This window comes from Carettochelys insculpta, chromosome 2 (genome assembly GCF_033958435.1).
Source record: "Carettochelys insculpta isolate YL-2023 chromosome 2, ASM3395843v1, whole genome shotgun sequence".
NCBI classification, from domain to species: domain Eukaryota; kingdom Metazoa; phylum Chordata; order Testudines; family Carettochelyidae; genus Carettochelys; species Carettochelys insculpta.
Genome location: NC_134138.1, coordinates 96,044,826 through 96,059,057, shown reverse-complemented (window position 1 = coordinate 96,059,057; position 14,232 = coordinate 96,044,826). Strand labels below are relative to the sequence as shown.

General features: G+C 37.9%; 1 protein-coding gene across 10 annotated transcripts in view; it reads right to left on the bottom strand.

Moving 5' to 3' along the window:
* Positions 1–14,232, bottom strand: part of PTPRM (protein tyrosine phosphatase receptor type M) — a 743,228-nt gene that overhangs the window by 70,474 nt on the left and 658,522 nt on the right. For all 10 annotated transcript variants that reach the window (XM_074987422.1, XM_074987431.1, XM_074987423.1 and 7 more), the window contains 2 exons: positions 13,464–13,551; positions 1,820–1,896 (listed from right to left, as the gene is read on the bottom strand). In XM_074987422.1, coding sequence (XP_074843523.1) covers positions 1,820–1,896; positions 13,464–13,551 — 165 coding nt within the window. The remainder of the gene's footprint in view (positions 1–1,819; positions 1,897–13,463; positions 13,552–14,232) is intronic.

Here is a 14,232-nt window from a genome sequence, read left to right as displayed (position 1 = left end):
CTGGAGATTTAGTTCAGAGGAATGTCTCCCTACAAAAATAAAGCCTTTTCCATGCCCATTCCCACTGTAACTTCCATGGGTCTGATATGACATCTTTTACATGATCCCTGCTTGAAACAGGCTGCACATCTGCATCTGTGGAAATAAGGACAAATTGGCATTTAAAATGCAATCCTAAATAATTAAGGCACAGTCAGGGAGTCTCCCTGTTTCTGACCCTCCACGGTTTGTACTATAGCTGTCTTCTGAGGAATGAGTGGGCCATTCTGCTAATGACTTGACAATTTGTGTCCTGAGAAAGTGGGTCTTTGCCCACAAAAGCTTATGCTCCAAAATTTCTGTTAGTGTATAAGGTGCCATAAGACTTCTTGTTTTTTCTGGAGCAAAAAAAAAAAAAAAATTAAAAAGGGTTGGGGGGGAATTTGTAAATTGGAATTCATATTCAAATTCGACCCTTTAACACATGGTATGAACAGAGACATCAATTACCTCACGCATTACAAGGACTACTTACCTTCCTCTGATGCTCGTAATTATCTCAAGCAGGACAATTAACATCCCCCCACTCCCCTCCAAAGTATTTGTCAGGTTTTTTGCAATTTTTTTTTTGTTGATCCTCTGTACTTATGTCAGTTGGTATTGGAAATGAGATCGATCTGATGAAGTGTGTCTGTCCCACAGAAGCTCATAACTGAATAAATCATTTTGTTAGTCTTTAAAGCGCTACATTTCCGCTGTTTTGTTTTGTTGCAGTACAGACTAACACGGGTACCTCTCTGTTACTATCCTGAGGAATGAGCAGCTTTACATCCTTACAGTAAGGAACGGGATAGAAATCTAATGCGGATGTAACTGCCCTCGAAACACATTATTAAATAATGTTAGATGGAGATAACCCAAAGATTGTTATACAGGAGGAAGAACAGGGAATATTTGGTTGCTTTATACTGCATAGGAAAAAAACCTGCTACATTCGGCACAGCTGGTAGATATGTGAATTGGAGACTCTGATACCTTCATTAAAAAATGTGTCACTAGTGAAAAAGAAACCACTGAATGAAAGTTGCTGCCTAAGCAGCAGCAGCAGCAATTTTTTAGCCTCAAGTTCAGTGCTCCTTATGAACACTAAAATTACTGAAGTTTTCATCTCTAGATTCAGGTTTTAGACACTGCTGAATTTTTCTTGATTTTCAATTCTACTTTTGATTTTATCCTTTCTACCAAAAAAACATGCTGTCTCTTAAAGAATTTATTCTAATGTAAAACATTAAGTTAACATGATGCAGAATGAACAAAGAAGCAGTCTTCAATAATTAAACACCCTACATATTTAATGAAACGTCTTGCTTGCACTAGAAGTGCTGGTTAGCAGCTGCAGACTATACTTTGAAGGCGACTTAAAAGTGTAGCAATGACAAGAGATTGAAAATCAGTGCATTAGGAATTACAGAGTTTTGTCACATTAATATGCAAACAGCTTTCTTTTAAATGTGGAATTATGCCAAGTTGTTGACAATGTAAATAACATTTCCTTGGTCCAAATAGGCATCAGGAAGCAAAACAGCCATATAACATGGGTGACAATATTTGACTTGAGAATTTAGAATTAATTGTCTTATTGGCAAATATTTGGTGTTCTATTTTTCCTTTATTGTACATGTGGGTTCCCATGACAGTGGTTTCCACGAAAGTTTGGCAGCCCAAACTGTGATCAGCTACACTATCTATAAGAAATGGTCAATGAAGTGTGAAAAGAACAAGGAACAGATGTTTAGCTGAACAGTGATGTTAACTTTGTTTACCACATCAGTATACGTACATCAATATAATTTCCATTGATGTAATCTGAGTTTGTTTCTCCTTCAACAGGCTGCAGTCTTACTCGTGAATGGTCATCTGAAATGGGAACAACAGATAAAGTAAAGTAGTTTGGTATCCTTTTAATAGTCACAAAATAGAAGGTCACATTTTAATAGAAACTCTTAATGAATGTATTACTTTAAAGTCAAATTACAAAGTCTGCACTTTTCAACATTTCTGTCATTTGGTTCTGACTTAAAATGAGCTGTCAGTTATTATATAGATAATAAAACCATTCTCCTTTATACTTCAATGATTTATGAACACCAAAAGTCACAATGATTTTAGATCTGAATGTCTCTAAGACATTCTTCTAGTTGAGCCACTGCCATCATTGCTCTTTCCTCCTAGAATTTTTTTTCAACAAATTACCTTATATTAATACATTTAACAGCACTCAATTGTCAGATTCAGTTATTTGTAAAATCTCCCACTATCAGACAACTGCGACTAAAAATAATTTGATATATCCTACATATTCTTTAACAAAATCACTTTCTTGTGGTATGTATGTAGTTTTAGTGTTCCTTTGTAGCTCAGGAGTGGACTTTTGGACCTATTTCCAGATCCAGGATGATAACCCATTCTGCCCCCTATCATTTATCCACTGAGATTGTCCTTTCCTGGATGAGAAATGCTAGATGGGATCACTCTGGAAAGTATTCAAACTTACTCTAACATTAAGTGGGGTAGAGCCAATACTTCCTATGTAAAATATGAATGGGGCTTTCATGTGAAGAATTAATTTAGAATATTAATGAGAAATCTAGATGTCTACTATGGAAACAAATCTGGGCATTGCTCCCTTAAAATTTACTACACCAGAGCAGACCAATCAAATTCAGTACTTCACTTTTGGCCAAAGCTAAAAATTGATGCAACAGAAGATTGGGGATGGAGCAGAGAGGAAAAACAAGCCTGAGATTTGATTGCTTTTATTTATCATGCATAACTACATATGCTACTAAGGTAATAAATTAGCCAGTTCTTTTGTCAGTATCATCATTGCCTTCTAGTGGTAATGAGTTCCACAGATTTGCTACTGTATAAAAGAGAATTTCCTTTTCTTTATTTTAAGTGCCAACACTATTAATTTTGAAGTAAGATTCTACTTGGAATAGTGACCCTACCAAACAAGATATTGCTGAGTAGCATGCTTCTTTTCTTTCAATGAATTCCATATTGCATAAGTGTTCAGTTTAGTGTTTAACAATTAACTTTACAAACTTAGTCTGTGCTGAAAGAGAACAATCTGGAATCTTTATCTTGGGCATGATCACAAATGAGAAAACCTTGCAAAACTAACAGTGATACCTCTGTAACTGTCTGTTTTTTTCCTTATTGTTTTAGTGACGTGTGAAACTTCTTTTGCCCTCAGTCATATTCATAAGCATAATTCTGCTGAAGGCACATGGGATAGTATTTAGCTCTTGCACTTGTCCTCTTTTAACTGCATTGGCTCTTCACTTAAAAAAGACCCCCCCATAAACCCCAAATGAAAAACAATCTTTCGATCATTAAAGAAAGGAAATATGTCTCTGAGCTTATTAATGAGGTGAAGTAAAAAGGCTGATGATTTTTTCCAGTATGCTTTTCCTAATTTACAATCATCACAAAATGACTCTCCACAAGTTCTTTCCTTTCCCAGATAAATGAATAACTAATTGGGGTTTGATATCATAATAGAATTGTTAGTATTAATTAATACTAATTTTTGCAATCTCATCATATGCAAGTACTGCTACACGTGTCTATAACCTCCTGCCCCACCCTCCCAAAAATGGCCATCCTGGCTCAGACCAGAGGTCCATGTAGCCCAGCATCCTGTCCTGGAGGCAATGCCAGGTGCTCCAGAGGGAATGAACAGAACAGGTAATCATCAAAAGATCCAGCCCTTGCCACTCATTCCCAGCTTCTGGTAGAGGTTCAGGACACCACCTCTGCCCATCCTAGCTAATAGCCATCAATGAACCTATCCTCTATAAATTTATATAGATCTTCTTTGAACCATGGCCTTGGTCTTGGCCTTCATAATGTCCTCTGGCAAAGAGTTCTGCAAGTTGATTGTGTGTTATGTGAAGAAATATTTCCTTTTGTTCGTTTTAAGCTTGTTGTCTATTAATTTCATTTGGTGTCCCTAATTCTTGTGTTATGAGACGGAGTGAATAGCACTTCTTTATCTACTTTCTCCTCACCAATCATGATTTTATAGATTTCGGTAATATTTCCCCTTAGTCATCTCTTTTCCAAGCAGAAAAGTCCCAGTCTTATTAATCTCTCCTCATATGGAAACTATTCCACTCCCCTAATTGTTTTGTTGACTTGTTCCAATTCCAATATATCATTTTTGAAATGGGGCAGCCACATCTCACTCTCTTTAGTGCTCTTCACTGGGCCTGCTTACCTTTATCGCAAGGATATTTTTCATAAAATAAGGGGATAAAAATTGGATAAGACATGCATTATTTTATTTTGCTTATACACATGCCCTTATCATTCTTTGATTGTTAAAACTGCTGCTGCACACTTTGGCAGACACCTCTATTGAAAGATTCTTGTGCTTTTTCCTAAGATGATCCCAAAAATTCACAATCCGCGAGTTTAGGTAACTTATGTAACTTAAGATTATTTTATCCCGTTTTCCTTATGTTGCATTGATCCAAACTGAATTCCCTGTGCCATCCAACTGTCCAATTAATTTAAATCCATCTAAAAACATCTCTGTAAATTCCACTTACAATGGTCCAAATGCTGTGTTTCTTCATACAGTGCGAACAACGGGTTTCTATTAAAGTTTGTGCCATTGAGACCTTCAAACCACTTCAAGGCCATAAGCAAACTTAACCAAATTCCCTATCCAGTTCCCCCTCCAGATCACTCAGGCTCAGTTTTGTGCTGGTCCAATGCCTTCCTCTGCACTGCTTCAGCCACAAGGTGAGAGAGCTGAGTCTGCCCTCTGTATAAAAGAGAGGGAGCTGCTTGAAGGGTGTGTACTGTGAGGTCTCTGCATCTTCGGAACTTGATTCTCCTCTTGGTTCAAATACTCCAAACCCGATGACTTTCTGGCCACGCTGCAAGAGCTGTTTGAAAAAAAGCTGAGCGTACAATCCTGGAAGGCGAGGAAGGGCCTCTTTTGTTGCTTGGATTTGTTGGATATCTGAATTAACGTGTTACCTGTATGTTGTTATTGAGTGCTGCTTGCTGGCCAAGTTATTGTATTACCCATATGAGAGTATGTATGTGTTATTGGGTTGTTATCATGATGTTGTTGTAAGTATAAGAACGGTTAGGACAGCCAATGCTTTCTGTATGGGGGTTATCCATTGTTGCTAAGAACTAAAGACATAAATAATGAAATAGTATGTGGCTACTCAAAGGAGCAGGAAACAAGTCCACCACCCTATAGGACAATGGAAGACCAAATGGGGTTGTGTCCCCCACTGTCAGGCGAGAGCAGTGATTTATGTCCCATAATTCTTCCTCCTGCCTGGGCAAATAGGGATGGCTAAGGTAGGAGAAAGCAGAGAAAGTAGCAGGGAGTAGACAGTCCATTGGCTCCTTTCCATTTTGTGTCCCTAGAGCAAAAAGGATCTGGGACTCATGCAGACATGGTTCCTTCCTAGCACTTCACCCACAGTGTTGCACCAACAAGTTGTCTCTAGAGGCTCTCTTAGGTCCTAAGATTTACTAAATATTTTAGAGTGTCTGCCGGTTGGACCAAGAACTCCTCCCAAACAGTAGGAGGTAGGACCACAGCTTCCCCTTATCATAAGTTAAAGCAACAGAAGGATTTGGTGGTGCTAGGAAAATAAGATGTGCCTGGAATGGGATTGCTTCTCAGAAAATCAAACAAAAAAAGATAGAATCACCAGATCAAGTACAGTCCTCAGAACTGACATAACTGAGCAAATGTTGAAAGAGACTGAACCAAGATGAGCCAGAAAAATAGAATGAACCTGGAATAGGATTGCTTCTCTATATACCTTACACAGGAAAGAAAAAAAAAAGAATTTTGGAGTATTATTCTGTTTTGCCACAGTTAAAGCAATTATTAAGGGTTGAAAACTGGAAGAAAATGTTATCATAAACCAAACTGAATATAGCCCCTTTTGTTAAAACATAGCAAATGATAAAGAGTTTATAAGGATGAAGAAAAATACCTTTGATGGAATTAAAAAAATATACTAAAAAAATAAACAGAAAAAAAGAGTTACAGACCCAAGCAACACAAGGTAAATCTGCTAGTATTAAAGAAAGCTGAATCAAATTCCAACTGAAGGTTCCTACATCTGAGCTTAGCTAGTTTTTACATATTTGTCCCTTTTGTGTTGTTCTTCGAACAATATTTTCTAAGGGCAGAACTTCTAAAAACTTAGACTATACAAGTCTATTATGTTCATTATGTCATCCTCATCTGCTTATTTAACTTTTTTCAAATTAATCTAACATCTCGAAGAGGCTTGATTTTGTCTTTCACAAATCATGCATATTTGACCTATCAAGTTACACTTGTCCAAGTGCTGTGCTGTGATATTCTAAACTTAATTAAGCTATTAATTAGTTGCTTCAGAACTGAGGAGATGCTCATAGATCTTTAATTCCCAAGATCTGTCTTAAAAATTAGCAACTTTCCAGTCGTTAGTCCCATTTGTTGGTTTATAGATTCTGGGCCTAGTCCATTCAATTAACATCAATGGAGAGACTCCCACTGACTTTAAACACCTTCAAGGGAACCTTGCCCTCTACTGACCTCCTTTACATGGGCCTCTCAGTTTACCTAAGGATGTCTTCATCCATGATTTTAATCTCTGTGAAGGATGCATTTAGATTTCTCATTAATAAATTCATATTTTAAGAATATAAATTTCCTTGTTTTTCTCTACAGGCCAACTAATATAGCCTGGTAAAGTTACATGCTAAATGTCCGAAAACTTTTCTGCTATTTCAGTACCTTCTTTTGCTCCACTTTCTCCATAATGGCCAGCTTTCAGTCACACCTGTAGCTCTCATTAGTTCAGATCTGAAGACTTTTAAAAATTACTTAGTTTCATATCTTTAGGTACCTTCACCTAATCTCTTTGTCTTTGTTACTTCATATGTGTACCTTACCTAGCAGAACCCATGCACCACAGATACTGGCTAGGAACACTACAGAGGCTGAAGAAAAATGATTACACTATTTGTATTTACTTTTGGGATTTGGATGGCCAACTTCTTCAGATGCTTCGGAAATCCCAGCCAGTATCTCTCTGTGATTTGGGCCCATTTTCTGATTTTTAAAGGATTCTGTGACACATATAAAACAGGCACTTTTTCCTTTGTGTGTTTAATCACATAGCTTTTAGCCTCACACATATACAAGCTACCTGTGTCTCTAACACATTATACTTAAATCACCTCCAGGTTGCTTCCCTGGTTTTGAATTTTTTTCCACTCTTAACTATTTTCCTCAAAGATTTTAAACAGCTTATTTCAAGTTCATTGTCAATGTGATACCCATGGGGGCGTCACCTTTTATTATGATATCAAACCCAATTGTGTACTGATCTCACCACAGATCACTTCAATGTCAAATTTCCTTATGCTGAAATTAATTTTTCTTTGTAAGTATTAACATGACCATTCCATCCTGTCCATTCCTTGCGCATTTCCAATGCACACACCAGCCTGTGGCCAATATTTTTAAAGGTCATGAGTGATTCTGTGTCACCTCCTTCCCCCAGAAAACAACACAATGGACACCTGATATTCAGAAAGTGATGAGAATCTGAAGAGCAGGCCTCTAATAAAGACGTTTCAAAGTTGGGCACCCAAAATAATGTCACTTTTGAAAATCTTGGTCAATATTCTTCTCTCATTTGATTAGGGCTAGAGTAGGTTAAAAATGAATACATATAGATAATTTAGATATTTGAAAGTGGTAAATTAATATTACCTGAATTTGTAAGTATCCAATGGACAGTAAACAACAACACATTATTCTCATGCAAAATATTAATTTAACAGTTTCAAAGCCATTTTTGGTTCTTAATGAAAAAGCAACATAAAGAGACATTTGCATTTAATAAAGAAGAAACACATTTTGTATAGGCAATTAGATCGCGGTCAGCATTTAGAGTAATGATAAAACAGCTCACTGGCTTCTGTAGCTACATTCTCATTGTGAATGGGGTAGGCTTGTAGCTAATTAAATTTACATCACTTGGGTAATGTAATGTACACTGCTATTTTGACAAGCTCCCCCTGCGCCAACAGCTTGGTGCTACTGCTTTCATTTTCTTACAAAGCAATACTGACTACAAACAATAATGTAATGATGGCATCATGGAAGATTTAAACAGAGAGGATGAAAGGGCTGAAAAACCCTATATTAAACTCACATTCTACAACAACATATGTTTCACTGCAAAAAATATGCCTAGAATATATAAAATCTAAACCATCTACAATACTTTTAATTTCTTATATACAGTGTAGAAAGAGGGTTTTTAAAAATACTTTAAAAGCAGAAGCCAATATGTTGCTAATAACCTAGGGACACAATTTTAAAAGCAGACTTTGAAAATTATTCTTCACAATATTGCCCATGTATCCATTTGTTTACATAAAATGCCCACACAATTCAGGTAATTTGGCAACTATCAGCACCATCTGTATAACACTAATTAATTAAGGTATCAAATTTGTGGGCACTAGTTTAGATGCTCTTTTAAAAATGTTGCCCCTCAACAGAAATAATCGTTCATAATTTTAATTTGTATTAATCTAAGTTCTTACTGCCACATAAATGCTATGTTTTATTGATAACTCATCTCTGTCCAACTATCTCTATTTCTTAAATATTGATGACTTTAAAAGCAAGTTGAGATACACTTTCAAGTAACATTTGTCACTTAGAGAGTCTTCAGTATTATTACAATTGGCTTACGTCTCTAGTATCCTTTATTTGTTTTCCCTCTGCTACTCTTCATTTCTTTACCTCAAATCTGTAGTACTACTCATCTCCTCACACCTCAACTGGGGACTCAAAATGACAGGCTGTTTAGAATACAACATTGAAACCCTGTAAGATAAACCTGATAAAAGGTGTGTATTTACTGTCACATCGGGAGATAAAATTTGATAAAGGAAAGGAGGCATACAGATCATCTCTATACTTCTGTTATTAAGAGCCTGCTGTCATTTGCACTATGGGCATTTTGTATGTAAATATTAACTGTATCAATTGCATATATTTGTATGCTATATACTCCCCCAAAATGAAAAACTTTGTTAAAAAACATTTAGGATTCTTTCACGGTATCCACCTACATGAATATTTAAAGCAAAGAAATGTCCAGCTAGTGTATCCTTCTCTACCACACCTTAAGCCCCAAGAAATCACGTTCACTGTTACTTTTCTAACAGGCTCCAACCCTCTATAAAATACCAGCATAGGTCTTCAACATGTCCAGTAGGACAACCCCCAAGCCACCTGTGCTTCATTTGTCCTGTGTGATGAGATGTAGCTGGCTTTTGTGACTCCTTACGAAAGGTTTGTGGGCCTACTAAACTCCTTCCTGGGAAGAGCAAGGTGGGAGGAAAAAGACAGCACAGGTAGCTCCTCAAGGCTTGCCTGCAGTGGCTACACTGAAGAAGCCACCTAGGAAATTATACCTGGTCTTCCAAGGGCTAAAAGGGCTAGCAACAGCCAATCAGAGCTCAGCAGGCTCAGACAAAAGAAGCTGCAGGGCATTAGCTTGTCCACTCTTGGATGGGACCAGGGGAGAGAAGAAGGGCGCTCCATTTTGGAATGGAGCCAGAGAAGAAACTGACGACACTGGCTCTGAGGGCTGTAGACAGAAAGACCTGGTAAAAGGAAGCCCAGGGAAACAGCAGTGATGGATGGGAGTTAGCAGTATGTGATTAGAATACAGAATAGTTTGTGGATGTGGGTTTCCAACCAGCCACAGGTAAATAGTCATAAACCCTAGGTAGGGGACAGATCTCGTTTGGGAGCTTGATCAAAGGAAGAAAGAGTCTCACGGGCAAAAAGACCATTTAGTTATTATGCTCTTTAATATCCCATAAAAAGTCTTTTTGGACTTTGTGACTTGTCCAATAGGCCAAAACACTAAAATATACTGGGGTCAGCCTGCAGGAAACGTCAGGGATTTTGGTATTGCTCTCTGCCTATAGGAGGGACTCAAGAGATGAGTCCCTTTTATGCCTTGTAACACAGAACTCTGACTTTAGCAACTCAAAAGTCATCTTTGTTAGTCATCTATACACCAGTGTCCTACATGTGTTGTTCTCCTGTGGAGAAGTAGGAGATCAGTGTTCAAGTTCTGAGTAATTGAATAATTGAAAAAAAGTGTACTTAATGCAATTGTATATGAAATTCAGAAGCTTGTCTGTGTTTATTTTCAGTGCCATAGAAACTGTCAGTTTTTAGGGAGAAAGATTACAAGATTTAGAAAAAGGGGGATTGTAGTTAAAAAGGAAATACACAGACATCTGTGGGAATGTTGAGACTGATGGGAACTATACATTTTGTACAGAAGGGGAAACCCTGGGAATTTGACTTTTCCTCCAACTACTTTTCTTGCTCTTTTCTGTTCCTGCCATACTTCTTCCTTGTACACACCCTCATTCTCAGAGACTCCTATATCCACGATGACCACCCATTTGATCCCTTTTCTCGTTCTCACATCCTTAATTGACATATAAAGGCAATTTGGTTAATCTAGTTTTCATCATAGACTGCCTGTGCTCCCTGCATCACTGAATTCTGTCTCCCCTCAGCTCATTCAGCATTGTCTTCTTAGACCTGCTACCAACCCATTCATTATTTCCAGTCCATTAATTTAAAGGACTTCTCCTTTGCTATCAGCATTTTCCTGCATGTGCTCTCATCTCTTTCTGCCTGATTTAGTCATTGACTTTCTCCATGACCCTCAACTACTTTACCCTTTCATGAAGGGCCTGTCTCTCTAGCCCAGCCATGGTTTCCCTCCTCCACGTGCTTCCTTCAGTCTTGTTGCTGAGTGTTTTTGGTGAATGATCCATGACCATGCTGCTTCCCTTAACTACAGATTCACTCTCTTCTCGCCTTCAATTCCCTATGTAAGGTCTCCCCTCATGTCTATCAAGGATCTTGCTAACTTCTTCAAAGAGAAAAGCCATGAACTTCGACAGGACTTCCTCCTATTCTGCCCTTATACCAATATCTCCTCATTTTCCCTCTGACCGAAGCTGAGATCTTGTGTCTTCTTTTTTCCTGTATTTCTTCCACTTGCCCCTGAAACATTCTATCTCATAATTTCCCCATTCTCGTTCCTCCTCTGTTTCATATCACTCCTCCTTTCTCACCTCTCTTCTTCATCTCCCCCTCAACTTGGGTTCATTCCCCTAGCAATACAAATGGCGCTTTAGTTCGCCCATCTTTAACCCTTCTCTTTTATCCTACCCGCCTCTCCATGTACCTTTCTCTATCACTTGTCTTCAAAGCCCACAGAACTCCTTAAATAACAAGTAGTCCTGTAGCACCTTAAAGACCAACACACTTGTTATGCCATGAGCTTTCAGGGGTAAGACCCATTTCTTCAGATAATTGCAGTAGACAATTAGAATCCAGGCTTTATACAGTGGGGCAGGAAGGGAAGGGGAAAGAGAAGGAAGGAGGAAGTAAAAAAGAAGGGTTGTGAGTTACTTATCACAAAAGGATTTTACCACAAGATTACAGAGGAAGACATCTGAACTGGAACTCATTTGCATATTTGACATGTTTAAATTAGATCTTAACAGAGATCTCAACTATCTTACACAAGGGCAATTTCCCGCTATTTGCAGGAACGGCACACATCCTACGTAACTTAATTTGCTTAATTTACTGGTCCTACTTGTGATAGGGTACCTCCCCATTTCCCCTCCTTTCTTTGCCCTCCCCCCACTTATATAAATCCTGAATTGTAACTGTTTACTCCAGTCATCTGAAGAAGTGGGTTTTAACCACAAAATCTCATGACATAATACATTTGTTAGTCTTCAAGGTGCTACAAGACTGCTTGTTATGTGAGGCCTACAGACTAAAATGGCTACCCCTCTAAGACAGAACTCATTGTCTACTAGCACAGATTAGAGTCTTCTCCCCAGATTCCACCCCTGGACTCTCTTCACTCCAACTTCTGCCTACTCCTTTTTGGTGAAACTGCTCTCGCCCATGTCTATAACGATTTCTTCTTGACCACCATTCAGAACATGTAGTTCACCCTCCTCAAGCTGTTGGTTACCAAACTGACCTACAGTAGCACCTGAAGAATTAGAAACATCAGTATGAACTGAACAATCAATCCCACACCTCATTTGGAACTGGAAGTATGCAAACAGGCAGGAGCAGAGCCCCTCTCCATCTCCCCAAAGGGGAGAGAGAGGGAAAGAAGTAAATACAGCATAACGTTGTGTTAAATGTAAACTACCAGATAAAAATAAATGGAAAGTTAAAAAAAATTGTCAACACAAGGGAACTGTTTTTGCGCTTATTTCTTTTAGATGAAGATAGCTAAATGCAGCATTTTATTTCTGTACTGTAAAGTTTCAAAGCTGTATTAAATCACTATGTAGTTGTAACCTTTTGAACAGAAGTATGACATTATTCGGATTATAAACAACCTCCATTCCTGAGGATCTTGCAACTCTGAGATTCTTCTGTTAAACCAATAAACTCCTCTCCTTGAAATCTGTCCCCCTCTAAGCTTTTGAAACTGCACCCTCTGCTAGTTCTCATCCTACATCTGTGATCATCCTTTCACTGTTTCATTAGGGCTATGTCTACACTAGAAGCATCTGTCTACAGAAGTTACTGTCAGAAAAGATGTTCCAACAAAACTTCTGTCAACAGATTGTGTCTACACATAAAAGCAGATTGATTTTCAGTCTGCTCTGTAGACAAAAGGGCCCTCTGGCACATCTATACAGCTTTTTTGTTAACAGTTTCTGTCAACAAAATGCATTTTGTGTGTAGATGCTCCGTGTGTTTTGTCAACAAAACTCTCTAGTGTAGACTTCCCTAGGGGTCCTCTCCTCTTCCCAACTTTTCACTCAGCTCCCAAAGACCTCTGTACCTGGCCCCTCCTCTTCGTCCTCCATTCTGGTAATCTCATTCATTAATGTGGCTTTAATTAAATTGTCTGTAAGGATGACCCAGGGATCTACCCTTCTCCTGCCATCTACACCAAATTCATGGCTTGCATTTCTGACATCTCCTCATGGATGGCCACCTGTCAACTCAAGCTCAGTATAGTCAAAAACTGAGCTTTTGATCTTTCCTATCACAACGGACAATGCTTTTATCTTCCCTGTCATTCAAGCCAGGAAACACTTCAGCAGGAATCGTCCTTTAGAATATGTACCAACTATTTATGCTTAACTATCTGTTTGATCTTGCATTTAGCAGAGGCATTCTGAGTACCTTTACCATGCTGGAAGAAGAGTTCTATGTAGCTTGCAAGCTTGTCTCTCACCGACAAAAACTGGTCCAATCAAAGATGTTCTCTCACCCACCCAGTCTCCCAAAAGCTAAAAGGAAATTAACATAGCAGCACAATTATGCTGTCGACACTTACATGCAATGATATTCCCATATCTATTCTTCATTCTGTTCTCATCTTTCTTAGCTGAGTCCCATGGTGCAGACTGTCCTTCAAAGAAACTCTATTGAAAAAAAAAAAAAAGACAGAAAGAAAGTGACATTAAGAAATGCAGTATGTAGGAACAGGACACTTAAGAGTAAAGGATAAATGGAGCAGGGAAAAATACTACAACAGCCAAATTATAGTAGTTAAAGCAACATTTAATTAATTTGCTTATCTGATAATGATACCAGGATCTTCCTTGAACAGCACTTCCTTTCAGTTTCATGTTTCACATGGAGAGTTTGACACAAGAATAAAGTGTGTATTAGCTAGAATGATTTTTGTGCGAGGAGAGTTAGCTAACCTTGCAAAAGTTCTGCACTTGTAATGCTAAACATAACTGACTAATTAACTTGATGCTAAGCATAATTGACTAATTAATGTGCATTCTCCAAATTCTGCTCCTAGTTATTCCACTGTATAACTGGAATAAACCCAGTGATACTACTGATAACAGAAATATGAACAGTTTCACATTTATTTGGGGATAGGTTGCCATTCAATCTCTTAGCATATACGAGCATTTTTCTTAATTTACATTTAAAAACATTTACCACACTTCCAAGATTATCAGTTTGTTTGCAAAGAAAAAATTATGTAATTTTATGGAAAAAAACACTCTTATTATTTGTATTAGTTTTATTAAATCAGTTCAGATGCTGGGTGAATATTAGCTAAAAGTAAAGATGTGAACAATATC